This window comes from Microtus oregoni, unplaced genomic scaffold (assembly GCF_018167655.1).
Source record: "Microtus oregoni isolate MIOR12 unplaced genomic scaffold, Mior012 000006F_ref0000085, whole genome shotgun sequence".
NCBI lineage: Eukaryota > Metazoa > Chordata > Mammalia > Rodentia > Cricetidae > Microtus > Microtus oregoni.
In genome coordinates, this window is record NW_024543065.1 from 46,640,441 (window position 1) to 46,667,089 (window position 26,649).

At 48.5% G+C, this 26,649-nt stretch overlaps 2 protein-coding genes across 8 annotated transcripts; one reads left to right on the plus strand and one right to left on the minus strand.

Annotated features, from left to right (window-relative positions):
- The first annotated feature begins 816 nt into the window (after window positions 1-816).
- Window positions 817-5,990, plus strand: Znf446 (zinc finger protein 446). Of its 6 annotated transcripts, none has more exons than XM_041653780.1 (6): window positions 817-1,572; window positions 1,931-2,311; window positions 2,384-2,585; window positions 2,847-2,941; window positions 4,881-4,965; window positions 5,169-5,990. In XM_041653780.1, the coding sequence occupies exons 2-6, from the start codon at window positions 1,970-1,972 to the stop codon at window positions 5,732-5,734; spliced, it is 1,290 nt and encodes a 429-aa protein (XP_041509714.1). In that variant the 5' UTR covers window positions 817-1,572; window positions 1,931-1,969; the 3' UTR covers window positions 5,735-5,990. The 6 variants fall into 6 exon arrangements, with proteins under 6 accessions (XP_041509714.1, XP_041509717.1, XP_041509719.1 ...); XM_041653783.1 differs by having other exon boundaries at window positions 817-1,109; XM_041653785.1 differs by having other exon boundaries at window positions 5,094-5,269.
- Window positions 5,991-15,490: 9,500 nt separating this feature from the next.
- On the minus strand, window positions 15,491-26,649 carry Slc27a5 (solute carrier family 27 member 5). Of its 2 annotated transcripts, none has more exons than XM_041653761.1 (10): window positions 25,853-26,649; window positions 24,784-24,993; window positions 23,712-23,870; window positions 21,927-22,051; window positions 18,602-18,796; window positions 18,425-18,515; window positions 16,512-16,721; window positions 16,181-16,300; window positions 15,886-16,016; window positions 15,491-15,811 (listed from the first exon to the last, which is right to left on the minus strand). In XM_041653761.1, exons 1-10 carry the CDS (start codon window positions 26,538-26,540, stop codon window positions 15,635-15,637), a joined length of 2,106 nt encoding a protein of 701 aa, XP_041509695.1. In that variant the 5' UTR covers window positions 26,541-26,649; the 3' UTR covers window positions 15,491-15,634. The 2 variants fall into 2 exon arrangements, with proteins under 2 accessions (XP_041509695.1, XP_041509696.1); XM_041653762.1 differs by having other exon boundaries at window positions 16,181-16,278; window positions 16,523-16,721; window positions 25,853-26,644.

Sequence of the window (26,649 nt, forward strand, 5' to 3'; positions counted from 1 at the left end):
ATTTAAAAGCCGTTAACTGCTGCATATGGTAGCCCATGCCCTTAATCTCAGCAGTCAGGAGGAAGAAGCTGGAGGATATCTGAGTGATCTCCAGGCCAGCCGGGGATAGTTGTTGTTTTGTTTGGTTTGGTTTTGAGACCCTGTTCCCCCAAAACAAACAAACAAATAAAGCCATTAACTTATTTAATATTTATTTATTTATTATGTATACAATATTCTGCCTCGATGTATGCCTGCACGCCAGAGGAGGGCACCAGATCTCAGTACAGATGGCTGTGAGCCACCATGTGGCTGCTGGGAATTGAACCCAGGATCTCTGGAAGAGCAGCCAGTGCTCCCAACCTCTGGGCCATCTCTCCAGCCCCATTAACTTATTTTTAAAAAGCTTTTTTCCCAAAAATTAATATAGGTCAATTTGTCTAACTGCAGCCTCCAAATTAAAGGTTAAGTGTGTCCCATTATCTCAGATAGAAACCTCCATCCTCATTTGGAGTACTGTTATCTAAGACTGTTAGTGAGGGGGTAATCACATGATTACCTCCTCTGAACGCTTGCCCACCCCATGGGCCTATTGCCCCCACAATATCCCGGGAGCTTAAGGGGGTGTAACAGAGGCCATACTGGGTCTTCCTCACCCAACACTGTCTCCCACCGGGATCGTCTGGAACAGCCACCTAGGCCTTATCCGCCCTAGGGCGACGCTTACAGTGTTGCTTTGGGAACAGCAAGGGCTGTGCACTGGCTGTTACCTAGGCGACACACGGAGCGACGATACCTTCTGGAGCTGAGCGCCAGCTCTAATTGGTCAGGACACCTCACCAGCCAATAGAAACCAGGTCCGCTGTGCACATGCGCAAGGAGGTTATCCCGCAGTCCGGTCCGCAGTGGGTGAGTCCTTCGGTTGGGGTGCAAAGGCAGAACCGTTGCCAAATCAAAAGAGGGTACCCCCGGAACTCTGCGGCGGCACCGCGGGCTCAAGGACAGAAACGAAACGTCTCGCGCGTGAGAGGCCTTGGAAACGCGCTGTCGTCCTTGCTGAGGCTCACGGGAGACGTAGTCCGAGCGGAGGGGGCCGTGCCTGTGGAGCAGGCGCAGGATTGGCCAGACCGGTAGGGTAACGAGCAAGGAGGGGCGTTCTGTGAGTGGCGGTGGGACGCGCGGTGTCACTTCCCGGAAGTGCCCTGAGCTCCTGGTGCGCCCGGAGACGTTAGAGGTGTGTGCACTCCTGGTCGGGAAGGCGCAGCTTCTCATGGCATCCCGAGCTCCAGGAGCGCCCCCCAGCCTTCGAACACAAAACACCGGGACCCTCCCTTTCCGACATCCCCAACTCTAAAGTTCTCCTGGACAGGACAGGTGCCCCAGGAGAGCCGGTTTCAATCCAGAACCTCTTAAGGACTGGGACGCAGGTTCCAGTTTGTGACTCCACACAATACAGGGCTGTTTGGTTTGTCTTTTGCTTGGGAATTTCACGGACAACGTGAGGCATCCACAGTTAGGCTGTGATCAGCGAGCAGTGTCACCATGCCTATATAGGCCCCTGAGAGTGCACCCAGGCTTTCAGCTCTGTCCCAGGTGATGTATTTGGACCTCAGAGCCAACTCTTCTGCCTGAAGCCTCAGGTTACCCTGGATGACGGTCCTATCTGTGTCCTCCTGATGGTTTGTCTGCTGGGGGAGCCACCTTCATGTTCCAGTAGTCCTCTGTTGTACCCAAATGTTTGAGCCGGCCATTTGCAGTGTCCTAGAATGGACACCTTCCACCCAGGCATTTACATCAAGGCATCCCCCAGGTCTCCACTGCTATAAGCTCGCACCTCCCATGACCTTCCTTGAAGCACTCCTGGCCTCAGGGTTCTCTTTTCTGGCTTCCTGGAAGGGTCTGGTGTGTGTCTTTGGCCTTAGATGACACTCTCATTCCTCCTTTTCTGTAGGTCCCTCTTGTCAGCTCCCAAAGACCCTTCAAAACAAGAATGTCATCTCCTCTGGGTCCCTCACACGTATCCCTCAGGGACTCCAACACCACCATTGAGGAACCTGAGGCTGCACGACTCCGATTCCGGGGTTTCTGCTATGAGGAGGTAGAGGGGCCCCGAGAGGCGCTGTCCCGGCTTCGAGAGTTCTGTCACCAGTGGCTGCACCCTGAGTCATGCTCTAAAGAGCAGATGATTGAGCTGCTGGTTTTGGAGCAGTTCCTTGGTGTGTTGCCCTCTGAGATCCAGGCCTGGGTGCGAGGGCAGCAGCCAAGAAGCCCTGAGGAGGCTGCAGCCCTGGTTGAGGAGCTGCAGCATGATCCTGGGCAGCTGCTGAGCTGGGTGAGTGTAATGACGTCAGCTTCTTAGCGGGATAGATTGGAGGTAGAACCCCTGTGACATGCTTCTCTTCAGATCACAGCCCACATCCTGAAGCCAAAGGTGCTTCTTACAGTCCAGAAGACAAAGGAGTCTTCAGAGAGCCACCACCTCTCAGTAGCAACAGAGTCCTCTGAGGCAGGCCCTGCAGGGGCGGCACAGGATGTGGGGTTAGACAGAGCTACCCAGATCAATTGCGGTGTGAAGGAGGAAGCCAATGCTGATGGACATGAGATGGGTGAGAGGATGCAGCATCAAAATTTCAAATCCCTGGGTGTGTGTGTTGCGGGGCGGGATAGCCTAAGAGAGGTTGTGTCAGGGTTGAGACTCCTGAAATAAGTCTGGATGTCCCCAGCTGCTATGGGGACCCTGGAGAAACTATATAGCTGGATTCCTATGGAGCAACGAGACAAGGCTGACCTCCCACTATGTCACGTGACAGAGGCAGGCCAAGGCCAATGCAGCTTGACACTCTTTCCCATCTTCCTATCTTTCTCAGTATCCCCAAGCCCTCTCCTTCCAGCCCAGAAGCCTGAGGGACATCTTGGACACCAGGAACCAGCCTCCACAGCCTTCCATCCAGGAAGGATCCAGGTAAGCAGCCTCCAGCAGGAAAATCAGGCCATGGCTGTGGGAGGGGAAGTGTATTATGGTTGTGTTCTGCCCTGTGGTTTTGTAGGCTCCTCTGCCAGTGACTCCTGTGTCTTGTTTTGTTTTACTACTTCAGGTCTTGAGAGCTGAAGACTAGACTGGTAGTCTCTCATTGGAAAAGATTTAGGCCTGAGGTTCATGCCTGGTCCGGCGTGGCCAGAACTGGTGGGCATGGCTTACTTGCCTCCAGAGAAGCCAGTTACTGGAGAGGCTTGCAATACCCAGGGGCCATGGGCCAGCTGTTGTGTATGCAGCTGGAAGGGAGACTGCCACTGCAGGATTCCTGTATTCCTGGGAGCAGATCAGACATTCTCCCTGAGCATGCCTCAAGTCCCTTCTACTGTTCTCAAAGTTCAGTGACCTGGAACCTTAGTGTAAAGCCCCTCACCTGAGTGTGCATAGTTAATGTGGAGTGGGAGTAGGGATCTTGGCCTCTCCAGGTTCTTTCTGTTCCTGAGCCCCTCCACTTGGGTGGGAGCGCCCTTCCTCAATAGGATATCTAGTTAAGTTATGCTTCAAGATTAAGAAACCCCAGCCGGGCGATGGTGGCACACGCCTTTAATCCCAGCACTCGGGAGGCAGAGGCAAGCGATCTCTGGGAGTTCGAGACCAGCCTGGTCTACAGAGCTAGTTCCAGGACAGGTTCCAAAGCCACAGAGAAACCCTGCCTCGAAAAACAAAACAAAACAAAACAAAAAAAAGATTAAGAAACTTAAGAAACCCCTCTAGGATCCCTCTCTGGTGTTCTCACTTCCAGCCAGCATCACCTATAGATGTACCTGTCTGTGGCATCCACTTCCTTTTCCTCCAGATTTGCTTTGGGGTTATTTTTTCCAACATACCAAAGACCTACATGGCAGATCTTAGGGCAGGGAAGAAGGTAGATCTTTTAGGCAAGGAATTCTTTGCTTGGGAAGGCTATTATAGGTAAGCCCCCGTCGTGCCACCAAATTCACCCTCTTCAGACCTTGCCTAAACCAGCTGGCACAAAACTCCCGAGCCTTCTCTATCATGGTTGCCTCCTCAGGTCTTCAGGGCCCTGAAATTCCTCATTATCTTAACCTTGGTGTTATCCTGCCCTAACCTTTTTGCTTTTGTTTTGTTACATTTGTTTTGAGACAGCATCTCTCTACACAGCTCAGACTGTCCTAGAACTAGCCATGTAGACCAGACTGGCCTCAAACTCACAGAAATATGCCTGCCTCTGCCTCTGAGCACAGGGATCAAAGGTGTTCCTTGCCATGCCTGGCTCCTTCACCCTCTTTCTAAATAAAATAAAATAAAACAAAACAAAACAAATAAAGGTTTTTGGGAATGTAGCTCAGCTGGTAGAGTACCTGCCTAGCATGCACAAGGTCCTAGGCTGTATCCCCAGCACTGCATAAACTGGGGATGGTACTGCTCACCCATAATCCCAGAGCTCAGGAGGTAGAGACAGGAAAGTCAGAAGTTTAAAGTCATCCTCAGCTACAGAGTGAGTTTGAGGCCAACCTGGGCTACTCAGACCCGGTCTCACATGTACACACCCCAGTAAAGGCCAAAAGAAGAAATTTCTCACCCCAAGGAAGTTTCAGTTTTGTTAACCAGTCTTGACAGGAAGTGACTGAATCCTGGTAGTCGCCTGGCCTCTTACTCTCCTGCCAGCACATCCTGCACACAGTTTAGTGACCTGTTGAAAACCCACCCACAATGTCTGGCCATCACTGAGACAGGCCACTGAGAGGACAGTTGACAGATGAAAGCTGACCCAGTATTCACAAATGCCAGTCTGACTTGGTCCTTAGCCTGCTGCAGTTGGAGATTAGGTAGCCTGTCACCCACTGAGTGATGGATAGGATGTAAGGCTGGGAGGGAGAGGCAGTGACTGGTTACATCCTTGCAGAAGGAGTGGGACCTGTTGGACTCATCACAAAAAGAGCTGTACTGGGGTGTGATGCTGGAGAAGTACGGCACAGTGGTGTCCCAGGGTGAGGTTCAATGGCTCTTTGCCCTGTCTTCCCTGCCCCATCCTCCACGTTCCTCCCTGCATGCGCTAGGCCCCCACTGGGGCTCCAGGGTGCAGTGACCCAGCATCTGGTTGCATCTCTCCTACCAGGAGGTACCCACCCCCATTCTTCTGTGCAAGTCCCCGTGTGACCAAGCCCCCAAATGAACGTTTTCCCCACCCCAGCAAGCCTGCCGTTGTTAGAGCCAGATGTGCATGTTGAGTCTGAGCTGAGGCCAGCTCATGCCGCAGGACCGGAGTCCCTCAGGAGACATCTCCCAGAAGTGGGAGCCATTGCAGGTCCAGGGCTTGTTCAAGCCTGCACATCCTCTCCAAATGATGAGACCCAGAGCCCTTGCAAGGACCCTTCAGCCTTATCTCCGTCACCACTGCTGGAAGCCCCTGCTAGGCCTGCACCTCGGAAGCTGTATACTTGTGAGCAGTGTGGCCTCAGCTTCGATTGGAAGTCTGTTTTCATCATCCACCATCGCACACACCTGGGCGGGTCAGGCCTGGGAAGGCCGCCACAGGTGCACCGGGAGCCAGCCGTTGGGCACTCCACTGGCCTTCGGGGCTATGCATGCGTGGAGTGCGGGCGCAGCTTCAACTGGAAGTCACAGCTGGTCATCCACCGCAAGAGTCATGCAGGCCGGGCTGGAGAGATGGCTCAGAGGTTAAGAGCATTGCCTGCTCTTCCAAAGGTCCTGAGTTCAATTCCCAGCAACCACATGGTGGCTCACAACCATCTGTAATGAGGTCTGGTGCCCTCTGCTGGCCTGCAGGCATACACACAGACAGAATATTGTATACATGATACATAAATAAATATTTAAAAAAAAAAGAGTCATGCAGGCCAGCGGCGCCACTTCTGCCGGGACTGTGGGTGCAGTTTTGACTGGAAGTTTCAGCTGATCATTCATAGGAAGATCCATCAGCCCTCCAGCCAAGAGGAGGGCTCTGGGGCACCCCAAGTGAGTCAGGAACCCCAAGAAGATCCCCTGTCCAACGCCAGACCACCCAGTATGAGAAGAGGCTGTTCACTTTCTGTCCCTGCTTTATGGAGCCAGCCAGGTCAGACGGTACTAATCCACGGCTGGGGTCCTGGGGTCCGGCTTCGGCAAGGGAAGAGAGCTCCCTGCTTCGTAATTCTCAGAAATTGCCTTAGGTTCCTTCTTGCAGTGACCAGGAGAAAGAAGTCTCCGCGGAAGGTACAGAAAACCACAGCTGCCTTTTCATCCTCTTGCATGTGACTCTCAACTAACGTGCCAGGTTTTTAATGTAAGTTATGTCTAGAACTAGAATTTCTGAGGAAGAATTCTTTTTTTTTTTTTTTTTTTTTTTTTTGGTTTTTCGAGACAGGGTTTCTCTGTGGCTTTGGAGCCTGTCCTGGAACTAGCTCTGTAGACCAGGCTGGTCTCGAACTCCCAGAGATCGCCTGCCTCTGCCTCCCGAGTGCTTGGATTAAAGGCTTTGAGGAAGAATTCTAACTTCCAGCTTCCACTGATCAAAAGAACAGCCTTGTGTGTGGCTGACGAGCCACGGGAACCACAGAGCAGCTGAGCCAGACACTTCAATTAGCCACTTCGCTCCAGCCTGCCTAGTTGCCTGACCCCACGCACTGCTCGCCACCTCCCTGGTCTTTGAATTCCTGAACCTGGACTTGGATGAACAATAAGGGACTTTCCTTGGGGAATGTGAGAGAACGTGAGTAGCTTCTGAGAAGTTAGACAACACATGGTTGCTTCAGGCCATGCATGACCCCTACACCCCACACGACCTGTCAGTTCATCATTAAACTGGAGGGCAAAGAGCAGCTCCCTGCTGCCCAGAGAACTGTGACCCTCCGGACAGTCACTCATGATTTGTCCATGCATGGTGTCCTATTAACTATGTCTGTAAACTAGGTGGCTCGAAACATTTATTTGCTAATTTTTCAGCATCAAAACTCTGAAATAGATCTCACTAGAGCAAAGGTGTTAGTAGGGTGGCAGGCTCCCCCTGGGAGGTGCAGAGGTCACCTGAGGCCCTTGACTTATGGTTTCTTCTTCCATCTTCAGCAGTGGGCAGTTCTTTTCCTCGTTGGATCATTGATTTCCACTTGCAGGACATGGGGGGGGGCTTATATATTCCAGGGTGATCACCATCTTTAGGTCAGATGGTGAGGCAGGAGATTTTATTTTGTTTGAGACAGGGCCACCTTGTGTAGTAGAGGCTGGTCTCTAACTGGTGATCCTCCTGTCTCAGCTTCCTGGGTGCTGGAACTATAGGCTTGTACCACCAAACCCAGGTTGGTACTTTTAAATTCTCTGTATGTGTGTTTGAGATAGTGCTGGGAATAAAGATGTGTGCCACCACCACCCATCATTGGTGGCATCTTAATTACAGATGTGTGCACCACTACACCTGACCCTCTTTTTGTTGTTGTTTTGTTGTTTGGAGGTTTTTTTCTTGGCAAGAATTCATGTAGCCCAGATCCTCGCCTGCCTACTACACCTTCTGAATGGTGAGATTACAGGTGTGTGCCACCACGCCACCCAGCTCACACCTAGCCCTCTACACTTACCAGGTGGCCGCTGCTGTAATAACCACTCATCTTTTCCTTGGGCTAAGCTGGGCAAAGACCAGGGAGAAGGTGTCTTTCTGCACTATTCCAGCTACTGTGAGTTTCCACAGAGTCTTTCTGTAATCTTAAACAGTCCTCATGATAGCCTCACCTTTTTCTTCCTCCACACTACCCTGTTTAAACCTTCTGGAGTTCAGATACCTCCCCACCCTCAGTTGCCTAGCTGACCCAATGATTGATAGAGCTGGGATGTGTCCTGGGCTTGTCTGACTGGAAATATCCCTGGGAGTGATGAGATGGATAACGTTAAAGCCAACTATTATGGGGAATGTAAATAAGAGAAACTGGAAGAGAGGAGAGCCTCAAACATCAGTCAGCAAGCTCCCTTCCCCACTGTGTTCCCACAGGGATTGCTAAAGAAAGTGCTCCCCTCAATCAAACTTAAGCCTGATAGCAGACCTCCAAACAAGCCAGTCACATCCTTGAGTGGGACCAGGAGCCTCTGCAGCTCAGCATAAGGCCTCCCTGGCTCTCGTCCTGCAGTTCGTTCCAATTTTTATTCTTGTTGTTTTGTTTTGGGTTTGTTTTCGGTTTTTGTTTTTGGTTGTTTTTTTCAAGACAAGATTTCCCTGTGTAGCCCTGGTTGTCACAAACCTCTCTCTGTACACCAGGCTGGCCTCAAACTCATAGAGATCTGAGTGCCTCTGCCCCCCAAGTGCTCGGATTAAAGCTGTGCACCACCACTGCTCAGCCAGAAGACTGTCTTAATTTGTCTTAATTGTTGTACAGTTTGTGTTTTTCATAGATGGACACAGTACAAACCTGTAATCCCAGCAGATAGGGTAAAGGCAGGAGGATCAAGAGTATCATTTTTTGGTGGATTTTTCCAGTCATAATAAATTAGAACAAAAGACAGAATACAGTGTTTGGCAACAGTGTGTACATACACATACATATGTATATGAGTGTGGTATGTGTGTGTTTGACAACAGTGTATACACACACACATATGTATATGAGTGTGGTATGTGTGTGTTTGAATGTGTGGGTGCACATGTGTCTAGGTATAGTGTGGAGGCCTGAAGTGGGTTTGGGGAATCTTCCTTATTCTTCCAGTTTATTCTTTGAGGCAGGATTTCTCAATCAAACTCAGAGCTTGCTGATATGTCTCATCTCACCACCATCTTGCCCTGGGGACTGTCTCCAAATTCTGAGGCTGGGATGACAAAGGAGCCATCATACCCACCCAGCATTTATGTGGCTTCTGGGGATCCAAACTCTTATCCCTTTGCTTGTACCACAAGCACTTTAAGAGATGAGCCGTCCCACTGCCACCCAGGCACAATCCTGGATTTGAGTTGACCCAGCCCAAGATCTACATGCATGACCTGGAACACATCGTTTGTAACCACAGTCAAAGCATCTCCATGGCTTGGAGCATCAGTAGGATATCTGAGCGGAACATCAGAGCAGGGTGGTATGGATGGTGTACCAGAAGTCAGATGCCTTGACCAACCTAACAACTCATTACACAATGAACATTTGCAAGTAAAGCTGTTTGGACAAAAGGGTCTACTGTGCGACACACTGCAGCTTCCAAGGACACTAAGATGAATGAAGAGGGGATGGAGATTTGGGAAAGATAGAGTAGTAAAGTGGGGTTTTTGTGGTGGTTTTTTTTTTTTTGCTTTTTTTGTTCTTTTGTTTGTATTAATTATTATTAATTAATTAAAATTTCCTTTTGGGATGTACACTACAAGGGTGAAGGGTGGATATGAAGAGATGGAAATGAGTTGCATTGGGGTGCATGATGTGAAATTCCCACAGAATCAATAAAAAAAGGATTATGTTAAAAAATAAGATGAGTTTGAGGGCAGCCTGGTCTACAGAGAGAGTTCCAGGACAAAGTTACACACCTGTCTCGAAAAAAAAAAAAAGATGAACCATCTCCCCAACCCAACAATTTATATATTCTCTTGGATAAAAAGTTCCAGGGGGCTGGAGAGATGGCTCAGTGGTTAAGAGCATCGCCTGCTCTTCCAAAGGTCCTGAGTTCAATTCCCAGCAAATACGTGGTGGCTTACAACCATCTGTAATGAGGTCTGGTGCCCTCTTCTGGCCTGCAGACATACAGACAGAATATTGTATACATAATAAATAAATATTTATAAAAAAGTTCCAGGGGCAGTTGGGCAGTGGTGGGAGGCAGAGGTATGCAGATCTCTGTGAGTTCGAGGCCAGCTTGGTCTATAAGAGCTAGTTCTGGGATAGGTTCCAAAGCTACAGAAAAATCCTGTCTCAAAAATAAAAAATAAACCAAAGAAAGAAAGAAAGAAAGAAAAGAAATAAATGAGCTGGGAGGTGGTGGCAGCCTTCTCTGTGAGTGTGAGGCCAGCCTGGTATACAGAGAATGTCCCAGGACAGCGACAGAGTCCCTGTCTCAAAATACAAAAAAAAAAAAAAAAAGAAAGAAAGAAAGAAAAGAAAAAAGAAAGGAAGAAATGAAAAGAGAAATATTATTGACCCATGTGAGAAACCCTGTTTTGAAAAAAAAAAGGAAAGAAACGAAAAGAGGAACACTTCACCCCGTGAGGCATGTAAGAAGACACCCATCTGTGGTGATGGGAAAGCCATGGAACCTGTCCTGCCCTTGTTCTAATCTGGAATTTAGAGCCTCCATAGCTGAGATATACATCTTTGTTGTCTTTTTTTTGGAAGAGAGGGTGGTGTGTTGGGGCTGCGGTGCATTTGGAGAGTGTCCTGGCTAGTTTTATGTTATCTGAGAGATGGGAACCTCATTCGAAAGGAATGACTTCATGAAACTGGGCTGTAAAAGTCTACAGAGCATTTTCTTAGTGATTGACAAGGGAGGGCCCAACCCATTGTAGGTAGTACTACTGTGGGCTGGCTGTCCTGCGAGCTATAAGAAAGCAGACCGAGCAAGCCAGTAGGCAACACCCCTCTATAATCTCTGCATCAGCTCCTGCATCCAGATTCCTGCCTGGTTTGAGTTTCTGCCTTGGGCTTCCCTTAATGGATTGTGACCTGGGTTATGTAAGCCAAATAAACCCTTTCCTCCCCAAGTTGCTTTCAGTCAGTGTTTTATCACAGCAATAATAACCCTAACTAGCAGTGTTTTGCCTAGCATGCACAAAGCTCCTCAGTACTGCATAAACTGTGTGGTTGTACATACCCAACCTGAACCAGAAGGCCCTGAGAGGGAGGACTGAGAATGAGAAAAAAGAAGACGGGAAAGCTGGGACCAGAGAGCTTACGTTAGCTGATGGCTTATGTATGTCAAGCAAACTTATTAAGAAGTTCAGCATCTTTCTTTGGAAAGATTTATTTTTTCATTATGTATACAGTGTTTCACCTGCAGGGCAGAAGAGGACACCAGATCTTATTACAGATGGTTGTGAGCCACCATATGGTTGCTGGGAATTGAACTCAGGACCTCTGGAAGAGTACCCAGTGCCCTTAACCTCTAAGCCATCTCTCCAGCCCCTGTTTTTTTTTTTTTCCCAAAGAGTATTTTAACAACCTCAGTACAATACATTTCTTTTTTTTTTTTTCCTTTGGTTTTTTTTCGAGACAGGGTTTCTCTGTGGTTTTGGAGCCTGTCCTGGAACTAGCTCTTGTACACCAGGCTGGTCTCGAACTCACAGAGATCCACCTGCCTCTGCCTCCCGAGTGCTGGGATTAAAGGCGTGTGCCACCACCACCCGTACAATACATTTCTTAAAAAATCTACTAGGAGGGGGAGGGGAATGGGAGGAGGGGGAAACTTTTTTTTTTCCTTTTCTCAATAAAAAAAAGAAAAGAAAAAAATCTACTAGAAGCAGATTTTCTTTCTTTCTTCCTTCTTTCCTTCCTTCCTCAGAGACAAAGTTTCCTTGTATGGACCTGGCTGCTGGCTGTCTGGGAACTTACTCTGTAGAGCAGGATGACTTTGATCTCAGAGATCTGCCTGCCTCTGCCTCCTGAGTGCTGGGAGTAAAGGCCTGCACCACGACTGTCCAGATTAGAAGCAGATTTTCTCACTGATTTATTTGTTTATATATTTATCAAGATAGGGTCCTGCTGTGTAACCCTGACAGGCCTGGGGTTCACTATGTAAAGCAGGCTTATCTCCAACTTGCAATAATCTTCCTATCTCTGTCTCCTAAATACTGGGATTTTAGGCATATCTCAACCACATTTAGCCTGATTTTTGTTTTGTTTTTTGGAAAAGATATTATGCAGCCCAGACTAGCCATGAGCTCCTGAGCCTTTTGTTCTCACTTTCCATGGACAGCACCACACCTCCCTAGAAACAGGTTCTCTCCACCAGAAATGCAAAGGACAAGCCAGGCAGTCATCACCACAGGTCTTTACTCCCAGCACTTCGGAGGCAGAGGCAGGCAGATCTCTGAGTTTGAGGCCAGCCTGGTCTACAGAGTGAATTCCAGGACAGTCAGGACTACACAGAGAAACCTTGTCTTGATAAAAAAAAAAAAGGCTGGAAAGATGGCAAGATGGCTCAGCAGTTAAGAGCACTGACTGCTCTTCCAGAGCACAGCAACCACACAGTGGCTCGCAACCATCTGCAGTAATATCTGGTACCCTCTACTGGAGTACAGGCATATATGCAGGCAGACCACTGTATACATAAGAAATAAATTAAAAACAAAACAACAACAACAAAAGAATGAGAGAAGAAATGCAAAGGCACAGAAACCCAGTTGTTTTAATGAAACTGGGGGGTTTCATGTTAATATATACGAGACTAATTCTGATCAGACACAGGGAGACACATCTGGAATCCCAATACTAGAAAAACTGTGGTAAATGATTAAAGTCCAAGGTTAGCTTGGGTAAGTAGTCAGACTCTGTCCAAAATACACAAAGATCACTTGGGGCAAATATTTGCCATAAGCACTACATGAAAGATCTATTTTTTAAAAAAAAAAAACAAGGGCTAGAGGGATAGTTCAGCAGTTAAGGGTACTGGCTGCTCTTCCAGAGGACCTGGATTCAATTCCCAGCATTCATATGGCAGCTCACATCTATCTGTAATTCTAAGATCTGACACCCTCACAGAGACATACATGCAGACAAAATACCAATGCCCATAAAATAAAAATTAATCAATTAATTAAAAATGGTAAATGCCTTTAAGCCCAGTGCTCAGGAAGCAAAGGCTGGTGGAAGTCAATGAGTTGGAAGCCTGTTAGGTTGACACATATCAGGCCAACTAGAGTTTCAGGTCAACTTGCGCTATCTAGTAATAGTAGTAGATGCTCCAGGTATTCTAAGAACATAGTATCAAACTGTCTTCTGAAAACTTTTATGAATACCTTTATGAATGTCTTTATATCCATAGATTAGTGCAGCTCTCAACCCTAAATAATTGTGGAGTTACTCAGCCCCAAATCGGTCCTTCATATCCCCCCCCCAATATAATTCAGGAAACATCACAGAAGAGGGGGCAGAAAGTTTGTAAGAAGCAGGGTTGGTGAGCCAGGGCTTGGTGTGGACGGTGTAGACAGGCCTTGTAGAAGACAGGAGGGCCATGCCTTGTGCATCCACACCAATTGTGATTCCTATGCAGGGAACAATGGCTAGGGATGTTCAACAACTCGTTACACTTCTTTGGCAGGGAAGAAGTAGAGGAGAGTTGGTCTGGAGTTCACCCACTAACTGGCCCTGGGGCTATGCCACAACTCCAGAAGTCATCATGCCTATCACTCAATACTGAGTCTCTTAAAACACTTTCGGCTCCTGATTACAGCGAGAGCGGCTCAGCATTCTGTTAGCCTGTGGTTCTTAGAGTCACCATCAGGGCCAGTATTTCTAAGCTGGGGACACCCACATAATCCTGTCTAGATACCATAAGTCATACAAGTACTCTCACCCCCTGACAGTTTAGGCCTTATTTTCCAGAGGCCATGGTGATGAGGACAGGAGATAGAAATGTAATTCACAGTAGAGACCCCTAAACAGCTGTTCTGTTCTTAGCCAGAAATGCCATGAGTCCTGTCTTCGCTGGAGGCCAAAGATGCGAGAGCATTTTGATTCCTGGTCTGTGTTCTTCCTAAACTAGTATTCCTGCCCAGAGGCAGTATATGAGAGTGAGACCTAACCTTCAATCCAGATACTATTCCCGTCCAGTGAACACCTTTAAAAGTGAATCATAGCCGGGCAGTGGTGGCGCACGCCTTTAATCCCAGCACTCGGGGACTGGAGAGATGGGTCAGTGGTTAAGAGCACTGCCTGCTCTTCCAAAGGTCCTGAGTTCAATTCCCAGCAACCACATGGTGGCTCACAGCCATCTGTAATGAGATCTGGTGCCCTCTTCTGGCCTGCAGGAATGCATACAGACAGAACACTGTATACTTAATAAATAAATAAATCTTAAAAAAAAAATCCCAGCACTCGGGAGGCAGAGGCAGGCGGATCTCTGTGAGTTCAAGACCAGCCTGGTCTACAAAGGGAGTTCCAGGACCAGGACAGGCTCCAAAGTTACAGAGAAACCCTGTCTCGAAAAACCAAAAAAATAAAAAAAAATAAAAGTGGATGATAGCCAGGCGATGGTGGCACACACCTTTATTTAATCCCAGCACCGAGGGAGGCAGAGCAGGCAGGTGAATCTCTGTGAGTTTGAGGCCAGCCTGGTCTACAGAGTGAGTTCCAAGATAGCCAGAGATAGACAGAGAAACCCTGTCTCAACAAACCAAACCAAAACAACAAAACAACAACAACAAAAAGTGGATCTCTAGGTTTTAATAGGTTATATCAGTTCCCAATTTTTCTTTCTTTCTTCAGTTTTTTGAGACAGTTTCTTCATGTAGCTTTGGAGCCTGTTCTGGAACTCTCTCCATAGACCAGGCTGGCCTTGAACTCAAAGAGATCCACCTGCCTCTGTCTTCAGAGTCCTGGGATTAAAGGTGTGTGCCACCACCAGCCAGTCTCAATTCCCAAATTTTAACCCATCTCCTAATGATGTTAGGTTCTCATTCTTGACAGGGGAATGTTATGGTAGCATGAGAGGCCACTGAGGCTTTGAACCCCACTTGCCCCACCTGCCTATTGTGCTAGCTAGTTTTATGTCAACTTGATACAACTGAGAAGATGCCTCCATAAAAATCCAGCTATAGGCAAGCCTGTAGAGCATTTTCTTAATTAGTGGTTGTTGTGGGAGGGCCATCTCTGGGCTGGTAGTCCCGAGCAAGCCACGAGGTGCATCATGGCCTCTGGTCAGCTTCTGCCTCTAGGCTCTTGCCCTGGTTTCCTCCGATGATGTACGGATGTGTAAACCATACGAACCCTTTCCTCTCCAGTTTGCTTTTGGTCATGGTGTTTCACCATACTGATAGTAACCCTAAGTCACCTGGTAACACTAGAAGGGTAGACATCACTTCTGACCCTCCCTTGGGCTTTAAAATAACCTATGAGGAGCTGGAGAGATGGCTTGGTGGTTAAGAGCACACGCTGCTCTTGCAGTAGGGCCCGGGTTTAGTCCCCAGCCATAACTGCTTGAACTCCAGCTCCAAGGGGATCTGATGCCTCTGATCTCCAAGGGAACTTGAACTCACATGCACATTCCCACACACAGAGAGCTGGGCATAGTGATGGAAGCCTTTAATCCCAGCACTCGGGAGGCTGAAGCAGGTAGATCTCTGAGTTCAAGGTCAGCCTGGTTTACAGAGGCTACACACAGAGACCCAAAGTTGCGGTCAACACTCTCTTCTCGTCACTGGGGTAGCTTCAGAGCTTCAGAGCTGCTCTTCCCATACCCTTCACCTTGGGCTGATGGGGACAGCTCCAAATATATATATATATATATATATATATATATATATATATATATATATATTGTCCTTGGCAGAGAACCCCGGAGCAGGAGTGAGGGGTGGGGGAAGGGGCAGTGCTGCATTCATCTATTACTTCAAATCCACACACAGGCTTCTGCATATGCATTCAAGTTTATTCTCTAAGGGCTGCTAGGCTGTGGCATCTGGAAGTCTGACAACTTTGTGAAGCTGACGCTGAGAACCCTGGCCAGCGCTGATGCCCACACTTTTGGATAGCCTTGCAGTTGATGAGGTGGTCACAGCTTCCACGTTCCTTCACACACAGCCTTGTACACGTCTGGCATTAAACGGCTGAAGGTCTGGGTCTTGTGGTCCAGTATGTACAAGGGGTCAACAATGACTCCCACGTCAAAACCCTCACGCACCAGTTGTAACTTCACCAGTTTGAAGGTGCCTGTGACCTCCAGGGAGTCCTGCAAAGGAGTAATCGTGACCCAATTGTGACATCAATTCCCTTATCCATCCACTCCTGCTACCTCGCCCTCACCTGGATGCGGATGAAATGAGGTGCGGCGTAAGCAGGGAGCCGGGAATGGACGTGCTGGTATAGTTTCTGCCCATCAAAATTCTGCCCAGGAGTCAACTTCACAGCAGCCATGCCAACCTTCCCCTCACACCCTGGAAAGCACGCTGATCACTCTCAGCTGGCCAGCTCTACACACTGGCTGTGCAACTAGACGTAATTCTTAACCCCTCTGGACCCCAACAGGACCCCCAATTTATAATGACAATCCCCCACCCACAAAGGTACAGATGTTTAAAGTCAGGCAAATTCTCCATACCTGGCACGGGCACGCCATAGACATTGACTTCCTGTAGGAAGTCTAAGCTCGACAACACTCCCTCCACCTCTCGCGTGGATACATTTTCGCCCTTCCACCTGCAGGGTGGGAGGTCATGCCCTAGGATAGGAATGGGCTGCCCCCTGAAAAGGATGCTACCATCCCTGAGAGACCCCAGCCCCAGGAAGGGATGTTCTGTCCCTGGGAAGAGAAGCCACATCCCAGGAATAGAGAACACACTCCAGAAAGGGATGTTATACACCTGGGAAGAGAGGGCCACACCCATCCCTAGAGAGGCTGGACACCCCAGAAGCCCCATACCCCAACCCACCCAAGCCTGACCGGAAGGTGTCACCAAGGCGGTCCTGGAAGTAGAAGAAGCCTTCACTGTCCAAGGACAGTACGTCGCCAGTGTTGTAGTAGAGGTCTCCTACACGCCGCACATCTGTAACCAGTTTTCGCTTGGTCTGTTCCTTGGGACCACGGTAGCCCAGAAAGGGTTGGTTCTTCAGTATCTTGGTCAGCAGGAGTCCTGCCTCCCCTGGAGGTATAAATGGCAAATAAGCCCTAAGTGAGAACCCCACCAGCTCATGAAGCAGCCCATACTACAGGTTCCTCACTTTTCATCTGGCCAAAGGCAGAACTCAATTGTACTGTTACGGCTGGAGAGACTGTGAGTTCAGTGGTTAAGAACACCGGCTGGCTGGCAGTGGTGGCACACGCTTTTAATCCCAGCACTTGGGGGCAAAGGTAGGTGGGTCTCTGTGAGTTCAAGGTGAGTCTGGTCTACAGAGCTAGTTCCAGGACAGCCAAGGCTATCTCTGTGTACAGAGAAACCCTGTTCTCAAAAAACAGAAAAGGAGGGGGCTGGAGAGATGGCTCAGTGGTTAAGAGCATTGCCTGCTCTTCCAAAGGTCCTGAGTTCAATTCCCGGCAACCACATGGTGGCTCACAACCATCTGGAATGAGGTCTGGTGCCCTCTTCTGGCCTGCAGACATACACAAAGACAGAATATTGTATACATAATAAATAAATATATATTTTTTAAAAAAAACAGAAAAGGAAAGAGAGGGAGAGAAAGAGAATACTGGCGGCTGTATCTAATGTTAGATTTCCACCATCCACACGGTCCCTCACAATCACCTTCTGTAACTTTAGTTCCAGGGGATTCGACACCCTCTTCTGCCTTCCCCAGGCACCAAGCACACACATGGTGCAATTCATAAATGCAGGCAAGCCGGGCGGTGGTGGTGCACGCCTTTAATCCCAGCACTCGGGAGGCAGAGGCAGGTGGATCTCTGTGAGTTCGAGGCCAGCCTGGTCTACAACAGCTAGTGCCAGGACAGGCTCCAAAGCTACAGAGAAACCATGTCTCGAAAAAACTTTAAAAAAAATAAAATAAAAATAAATGCAGGCAAATAACATATACATAAAATAAAAATTTAAAAGAGGTGTTGAAGCCGGGCGGTGGTGGCGCACGCCTTTAATTCCAGCACTCGGGAGGCAGAGGCAGGTGGATCTCTGGAAGTTCGAGGCCAGCCTGGTCTACAAAGCTACAGAGAAACCCTGCCTCAAAAAACCAAAAAAAAAAAAAAAAAAAAAAAAAAAAAAAAAAAAAAGAGGTGTTGATGGGAGACACACTTAAGGCGAGAGAAACCAAGAAAAAGACAGAGAAACTTGGAAAATGGAGAGCTCTGAAAAAGAGAAGGTAGCATCAGGGTGTCCATAAGAAACAGGGCGAGGGTGGGGAACTGACAAATGGGGATTGGAAGAAAGATAAGCCAGAGCACTTGTAAAACCCCAGGAGAGGAAGTGCGGGGTAAGGGACTGATGTCTAGGAGGTTGTGACCCTACAGAATGCTCGAGGGAACCAACAGATACACATCAATGCAGTAGAACAGAATAAGACTGAAGCAGGAGAACTGGGCCGAGCCAGAACTCTGGAAGGCAAAGGTCCCCAAGTGATGGTGAGACGGGCCAGTGACTTGAGCTCAAGGTGAGGGTTATAGACCTATCACCATGTTAAGACTTTGGGCCAGGCATGGTGGCACACTCCTGTAATTTTATCACTTGGAAAGTAGAGGGAAAAGGATTGAGAGTTCCAGACCAGCTTGGGCTACATGAGGACTTACACTTAAAAATTGGAAGAAGTTAACCAAAGGCCCTGGGGCAGCTTGTTCCAGCCAAAGAGGTGGAGGTAACTACCCCTCAGACATCCACAGAAGGCTTGCTGACCTCCTTACCTGGCCTCACAGGGATGCAGAAGCCCTGGTTGTCCCTTATAGGCTCTGCCGTCTCTACATCGAACTGTACAAGCTCAAAGGGACTCAGCATCTGGGATGGAGGATGGGGAGCATCGGTTAAGGTCCTGGGGGCTCAGTCTCAGGACCACCATCACACCGGGAGTCCCGTACACTCACGCGAAGGAAGCAGTTGGTCTTGCCCACAGCCCCGCAGCGTCCCACATAGTTCATTAAGCCCGTGTTGCCCTCTGTGGAGCCATAGAATTCCCAGATCCGAATGGGACCAAAGCGTTGCTGGAAGATTTTCCACACTTCTTCCCGAAGTCCATTACCCATTGCCAGGCGGACTGGATGTGTCTTGTCTTCTGGTTGCTGCAGGAACATCCCGAGAAAGGTCAGAAGGTGATGCCCTAGAAGGCATGGCTGAGAACTTTTTCTGAAGAAAGTATCTTTTAAGTGTTAATCTTGGGAATTACCTAGGAAGTGGAAGTGGTGGGACCTATACTTATAGAATCTACATGAGGTACTTAAGAATTAGACATTGGCCAGGTGGTGGTGGCACACACCTTTAATCCCAGCACTCTGGAGGCAGAGAGATCTCTGTGAGTTCGAGGCCAGCCTGGTCTACAGAGTAAGTTCTAGGACAGCCAGGACTGTTATATACAGAAACCTTGTCTAAGAAAACAAAACAAACAAACAAAAAAGGGTTAAACATGGGTGCTGGAGATGCCTATAATCCAGCACTCACAAAACTGAGGCAGGAGGGGGGCTGGAGAAATGGCTCAGAGGTTAAGAGCATTGGCTGCTCTTCCAGAGGTCCTGAGTTCAATTTCCAGCAACCACATGGTGGCTCACAACCATCTGTACTGAGATCTGACGCCCTCCTCTGGCATGAGGTCATACATCGAGGCAGAATGTTGTATACATAATAAATAAATAAATAAATCTTAAAAAAAACTGAGGCAAGAGGATTATGAGTTGGAGAGCAAATGAGCTGCATAGCAAATTACAGGCCAGCCTGGCTATATAGGGACAGCCCCATCTTAAAAGAAAAGTAGGGCTGGAGCGATGGCATAGAGGGTAAGAGACCGTTCTTCCAGAGGTACTGAGTTTGGTTCCCGGTGGCCACACGGTGGGCAACCATCTACGGGGGGATCTGGTGCCCTCTTCTGGCATGTGTACACATAATAAATATATTAATTTAAAAAAAAAGTATTATTGACATCTCTACCTAAATTATCTCTGCAGACAGTATAGAGGAACTTTGCTAATGCGCAGTTACCTAGCTAGGAGTAACTAGAGACAACAAGCCCTCTGCTCTTCCCTCGGCAGGCATCTGACCGGCTGGCACTGCTGGGAGTAGTCTCCAGGAGCCTGATCTAGGAGAACTGTTACCTGCAGGCATTACCTACAAGGGTTTCCGTGGAGGGGTGACATTCATCTATAGGTAAACCTTATCTAGAAGTGCCTACCTAAGGAAGGGATCTTATCAGGACGGATTTTCAGGGGGCTTTTGATTTGAAACTGCAGGGTGCAGGGGGAGAGACTGGGAAGTGGAGCATATTGCCTAGAGACAGTTTCCTAGGGACTGCAGCTCAGCTCTATAAAAATAAAAGCATCTAGCATCTAGTGTGTTTACCCTGCGTCACATTGTTCCAGGTACTTTACATAATCAATTCATTTCATGTTTCAGGTAGGGGATATTCTTTTTATTCCAGTATCCAGTATCCAGTATTATATTTGTAAACTGAGATCCAGAGCTAGTTAAGGTTCAGATTGGAATTGTTCTCATTTATGTTTTTCTTTTCTTTCTTTCTTTCTTCTTCCTATTTATTTATTTCTTGGGTTTTTCAAGATAGGGTTTCTCTGTAGCTTTGGAGCCTGTCCTGGAACTAGCTCTTGTAGACCAGGCTGGCCTCGAACTCACAGAGATCCGCCTGCCTCTGGCTCCCAAATGCTGGGATTAAAGGTGTGCCGCCACCACCACCTGGTTACGGTTTTCAAATGAAGCTACTGAAACTGGACAAGTTAGAGTCACCTCCATTGTGAGTTTGCCATTGTGACCCAATCTAGAACCAAGTGGGAAAGGAGTCTTAGTGAAGGACTACTTAAGTTCGATTGGCTTGCAGCAGGCCTGTGACAGACTGACTTTGGAAGACCCATCCTGAACGCGGGTGTCATCATTCTAGGTGGGACTAGACCAAGGGGAAACAGCTGAGTGTGTAGTGGCGTGCACACATTAATGCATTGCTGAGGCTCCTGACTGTGGGTGTGATGTGAACAGCGGCTTTAAATTCCTGTAGCCTGAGCATTGTTTGTAATAGCCAGAACCTGGAAACAACCTAGATGCCCTTCAATGGAAGAATGGATGAAGAAAGTATGGAATATATACATATTAGAGTACTACTCAGCAGTAAAAAACAAGGACTTCTTGAATTTTGCATGCAAATGGACGGAAATAGAAAACACTATCCTGAGTGAGGTAAGCCAGACCCAAAAAGAGGAACATGGGATGTACTCACTCATAATTGGTTTCTAGCCATAAATAAAGGACATTGAGCCTATAATTCGTGATCCTAGAGAAGCTAAATAAGAAGGTGAACCCAAAGAAAAACATATAGGCATCCTCCTGGATATTAACCTTCATCAGGCGATGAAAGGAGACAGAGACAGAGACCCACATTGGAGCACCGGACAGAAATCCCAAGGTCCAAATCAGGAGCAGAAGGAGAGAGAGCACGAGCAAGGAACTCAGGACCACGAGGGGTGCACCCACACACTGAGACAATGGGGATGTTCTACCAGGAACTCACCAAGGCCAGCTGGCCTGGGTCTGAAAAAGCCTGGGATAAAACCAGACTCGCTGAACATAGCGGACAATGAGGACTGCTGAGAACTCAAGAACAATGGCACTGGGTTTTGATCCTACTGCATGTACTGGCTTTGTGGGAGCCTAGGCAGTTTGGATGCTCACCTTACTAGACCTGGATGGAGGTGGGTGGTCCTTGGACTTCCCAAGGGCAGGGAACCCTGACTGCTCTTCGGGCTGACGAGGGAGGGGGACTTGATTGGGGGAGGGGGGGAAATGAGAGGCGGTGGCGGGGAGGAGACAGAAATCTTTAATAAATAAATAAATAAATAAATAATTCCTGCAGCCTGGACTTCCCCACAATAATGCACTATGACCTAGAACTGGAAACTAAAGTAAACCTTTTCTTCCTTGGGCTGTTTTCATATTTTACAACAAAGGAAACTAGGACACACCTGCCCAGGTGACTGACCATCAAAGCACCCAGTACAAAACAACATGGAAAGTGGAATTTACCACGTGAAAGTGTAGCCCAGGCTAATTTAGCTCCCTTGTGTAGTCAAGAGGTGACCTTGCTTGAGGCCTCTAGGTGTGGGTCCTTCTGTCTTTTGTGTCGGGTTTCACATACGCTAGGCCTGTGCTCTACTTCTGAGTCATGTTTATCCAAAAAATTGCTCAGTCTCGGAGCCTCACCTCAGGAACATTACACAGGTACCGTAGGACCTCACCCACATACTGGATCACTGTTACACCGTGCTGCCGACAGTCAGCCCAGAAGCGGGAGGCAGAGAACTTGGGGGCCAGGACACAGGTTGCTCCTGGTAGGGAAAAAATAAGTGATCATGTTCCATGTTGCTAAGAGAATCTATGTGATTACCTGGGCGTGGCATTTCAAAGGCATAGTAATGGCACACTCACCTAAATGACCCATGCACCTAAAATTTACCAGCTGATGGAGGAGGGTCATCTTTCTATCTGTTGATTTCATTGGTTAAGCAATAAAGAAACTGCTTGGCCCTCATAGATTAAAACATAGGTGGGAGGAGTAAACAGAACAGAATGCTGGGAGAAAGAAGCTGAGTCAGAGAGTCGCCATGATTCTCCCACTCCAGGCAGACGCAGGTTAAGATCATTCCTGGTAAGCCAGCTCGTGGGCTACACAGATTATAAGAAATGGGCTAGTCCAGGTGCGAGAGTTAGCCGAGAAGAGGCTAGATAGAAATGAGCCAAGCAGTGTTTAAAAGAATACAGTTTCCGTGTATTTATTTCGGGGCATAAGCTAGAGCTAGCCATGTGGGCGGCCGGGTGCTGGGGACGCAGCCCGCCCCTCTTACTACTACAACCAGCGAGGCATTAGAGTTTGGTTCATTTTTGCCTAGAACCCACCAGTGAGGGGATGGTGGTGTGGGTCAATGGTAGAGCACTTGCCCCAAACTCTGTAGAAAGGGGCTTACGTTGTTCAAGGTCTTAGGCTCCACCTTTTGGGAATGGAGACTCTAGAAAACATTTTCTTTAACCTTGTTTTTTTGTTTGTATTTTGAGACAGGGTTTCTTGTGTAACAACCCTAGCTCTTCTAGAACAGGCTGGGTTCGAACTCACAGAGATCCACCTGCCTCTGCCTCCCAAGTGCTGGGATTAAAGGCTTGTGCTACCACTGCCCAGCCTTGTTGTTGCATTTTTAATGAAAGAACTTTTTTCTTTGGCAGGGGGACAGTTTGAGACAGGGTTTCTCTGTGTAGCCCTGGCTGTCCTGGAACTCACTCTATAGACCAGGCTAGCCTCGAATTCAGAGATCCACCTGTCTCTGCCCCTGTAGCGATTAAAGGTGTGAGCTACTACCCCCTGGCAGATTTGTTTTTTATGTGTACATGCCTGCATGGGTATGTGTGTACGTATATGCACCACATGCATGTGGGTACCTATCGAGGCCAGGAGAAGGCGTCAGATCCCCTGGAGTTGGAGTGACTCTGATGTTGGTACTGGGAAGCAAACCTGTTAAGAGCAGCAGGCGGTCTTTTCTACCGAGTTATTATCCACAGCTGACTTGGGCCTTTCTATGTATGTAATCAGTCTGAGACTGATCTGCAGTGTCTCAGCTTCTGCCTCCCGAGCAATGTACTGAGCTCAGTGGCACTAGTCACCTCCTGGGACACACTGTGTACACCAGGCTGGCCTTGAACTCCACCTGCCTCTGCCTCCCAAGTGCTGGAATTAAAATCAGGCCACTACTGGCCTGAGCCCTTGTCTTCCAAGGAAAACAAAAAAGACAAAAAGTGTCTAAAACTTGGGCATGACGGTACATGTCTGCCAGGACCATCAGAAGTTCAAGGCCACCTTCAACTATATACCAAGTCTGAGGCCAGCCTGGGCTAAATGGCCCAACCTGGGGTGGGGAAAACAAAGTCAGGGTGCATAGTATAGAATCCTGACCTTTCGACTGCCCTGCACTAACGCACTGTGGTCCTTGGAAGACTTACCAAGTTCTAAGCAGCCCAGGACTCCAAGGACGAGGCCAATCGTATGGTACAGAGGAAGAACAACATAGACCACGTCGTCAGCTGTGGCCTCGCAGAAGGACAGCATCTTGCTCATCTGGATGACCCGCTCATGTGAGAGAATGGCTGGCTTTGGGAGGCCTGGAGGGTGAGGGGGGCAGTAAGGGTGGGCAAGGAGAGAGACCGACTACCACTGCAGGGTGGTCTGCCTGCGGCTGAGCCTCTCAGAGGGGACCAGACATGAAGATTGTTCTGGGTAAAGTGAGGTAAGAGCAAAGGGAGCTCAAAGCCAGTTAAAGCTGCAAGAGACCAAAAAAATAAATAACAAAAAGCATGAAAACTCACTGAGTATCTTTTTGTTTTTTGTGCATGTTTTGTTTTTTGAGACAATATCGTTCTCTGTGGCTCAAGCTAGCTTAGACTCACTATGTAACCCAGACTGCCCTTCTTCCTTCCTTTCTTCCTTCTCCCCCTCCCTTTTTTGTCATCTTCCCTTTCTTTTTATCAAAAAGAACCTTCATTCCTTATTTATTTATTTATTATTTTGTTTTTTTTTTTTTCAGGACAGGAATTCTCTGTGTAGCCCTGGTTGTTCTGGAACTTGCTCTGTAGACCAGGCTGGCCTCAACTCACAGAGATCCTCTAGCCTCTGCCTCCAGAGAGCTGGGAATAAAGGCGTACGTTACCACACCCAGCTTGAATTTGTATTCCTTTTTAAAAACATGGAATGGAATGCTTGGTGAATTTGCCTTGCACAGCGGAAATGCTAATGTGTGTATTTTTTGATTTTAGTAAGCAATCCACTGGAAGGTGCACACCTTGAACTCTACATTCTCTGGCCTCTCAACCCCTGAGTGCTGAGATTTACATGTGAACAGCACCACATCCCAGTCTGTGGTTGGTTTTCAGAGTTGGGGGAGGATAATAAATCCAAACAAAATAGTAGCGCACTTGGGGTCAGGGTCAAAGTCAGAGGTTGGGTGTCCAGTGCTAGGGCAAGGTGAGGTCAGGGTGTGGGAGCGGAGGGTGGGGGCAGGGCCATCAGTCTCCTCACCAGTGGTTCCTGATGTGTAGATGAATAAGGCAGGGCTTCGCCACTTGATCTGGGCTCGAAAGCTGGCAGGCACCGGGTCAGATGGAGCAGCATTCAGGGCAGGCTCCAGAGCCTCCACACCTGGAGTGGGTGAGCTGTGGCCAAGGTAGAAGCAGGAGACGTTCTCTGCTAGGAGCTGGGGAAGGACTTCTTCCAGGCTCTCCCGGAGGTCTGCGGGACCATCAGAGGAAAAGAGAGGTAACTCGCAGCTTCCTCCAAAGTCAAAAGGGAGTCTCAGAAACCCAGGGACTGAAAGCAGGTAGCAGAGAAAAGTTCCCCCATTCCTGGATGAAGAACTTTATAATGCCAGGCGGTGGTGGCACATGCCTTTAATCCCAGGACTCAGAAGACAGAGGCATGTGGATATCTTGAGTTTGAGGCCAGCCTGGTCTACGGATCGAGTTCCAGTGCAGCCAAGGCTACACAGAGAAACCCTGTCTCGAAAAACAAACGAACAAAAGAACCTCATAATTCATAGAATATAAATTTAGTCAAATAAATCTGGGCATCATGGCGCACGCCTTCAATCCCAGCACTCAGGAGGGAGAGGCAGGTGGAACTCTGTGAGTTCGAGGTCAGCCTGATCTACATATGGAGTTCCAGACAACTGGTGCTTCATATAATATCCTGTCTTAAAACAAAACAACAACAACAACAACAACAAAAAACTTCAATTAAAAAAATTAATCAGCCGGGCGGTGGTGGCGCATGCCTTTAATCCCAGCACTCGGGAGGCAGAGGCAGGCGGATCTCTGTGAGTTCGAGGCCAGCCTGGTCTACAAGAGCTAGTTCCAGGACAGGCTCCAAAACCACAGAGAAACCCTGTCTCGAAAAAACAAAAAAAAAAAAAAATTAATCAAATGGACCTGAAAGATTTAGGGGAAAATATTTAAAGCGGCAACCCTAGAATTACTTCCCAGGTAAACCAACATTTTGACCCTTACGGCACGGGGCAGATATAGATACAACACAGGCTTCCTGCCCAGCTCCCAGAAGCTTGTCCCCTTTTCACTGGCCCTAGGGCACTCACCTGGGTCCACAATGAGCATACTGGCCCCAGAGCTCAGCACCGAGTGCAGCAGGGGCTTCCCTCGGCCATGTGGGTTGATCCAGGCCACAGGGCAGCCCAGCTTGGCCAACCCCAGAAACACACTCAAAGCAGAAATGTTCTTGGAGGGGAGCACTAAGAGGGCCGCAATCTCTCTGGCCTGCTGGCTGCTGTCTTCCTTCAGCTTTGCTTTTAGTGCCCACGCTGCCTGACAGGCCCTGGCATCCAGCTGGCTATTGGTGATTGAGTGGGCCCCAGACCCTGTACACACCAAGGCCGCCTTGTCAGGCCGTGCCTGTGCTTGCCGCTCCAAAGCATCCACAAAGGTCTCTGGAGGCTGCTTGTTAAGGAGTCGCCTAGTTTTCAGGGCATAGGAGAGGATCTTGAACATGTAGGCCACATCTTTGTGTAGCCAGCGTAGTCCCGGGGGTGGCTGTGGAGGCAACAGAGTTAATGTAACACCTGCAGCTACCAGACTCAGCCAGTGGGGCATCCAGGAGCTGATCCAGGGTTTGGCCAGCAATGCTAAGGCAAGGAGTACAAAGCATGTGGGGTCCCCCAGGAACCAGCGCAGGGCCAAGGCCACAGCTGCTGGCCATGGGGGCTGCCTCAGGCCAACCAGCAGAAGCGGCAACAGTAGCAGGAAGGTCAGTTTCTGCCAAACGCCCATGGCACTGGCTCGTTCTGAAGTCGCTGTAGTCTCAATTCTGTCCAGAGCGCTGAAGCCCTACCTTCCTGCCTTTAAGGGAATCTGCCTACCCCAATCCCCAGTTATGATC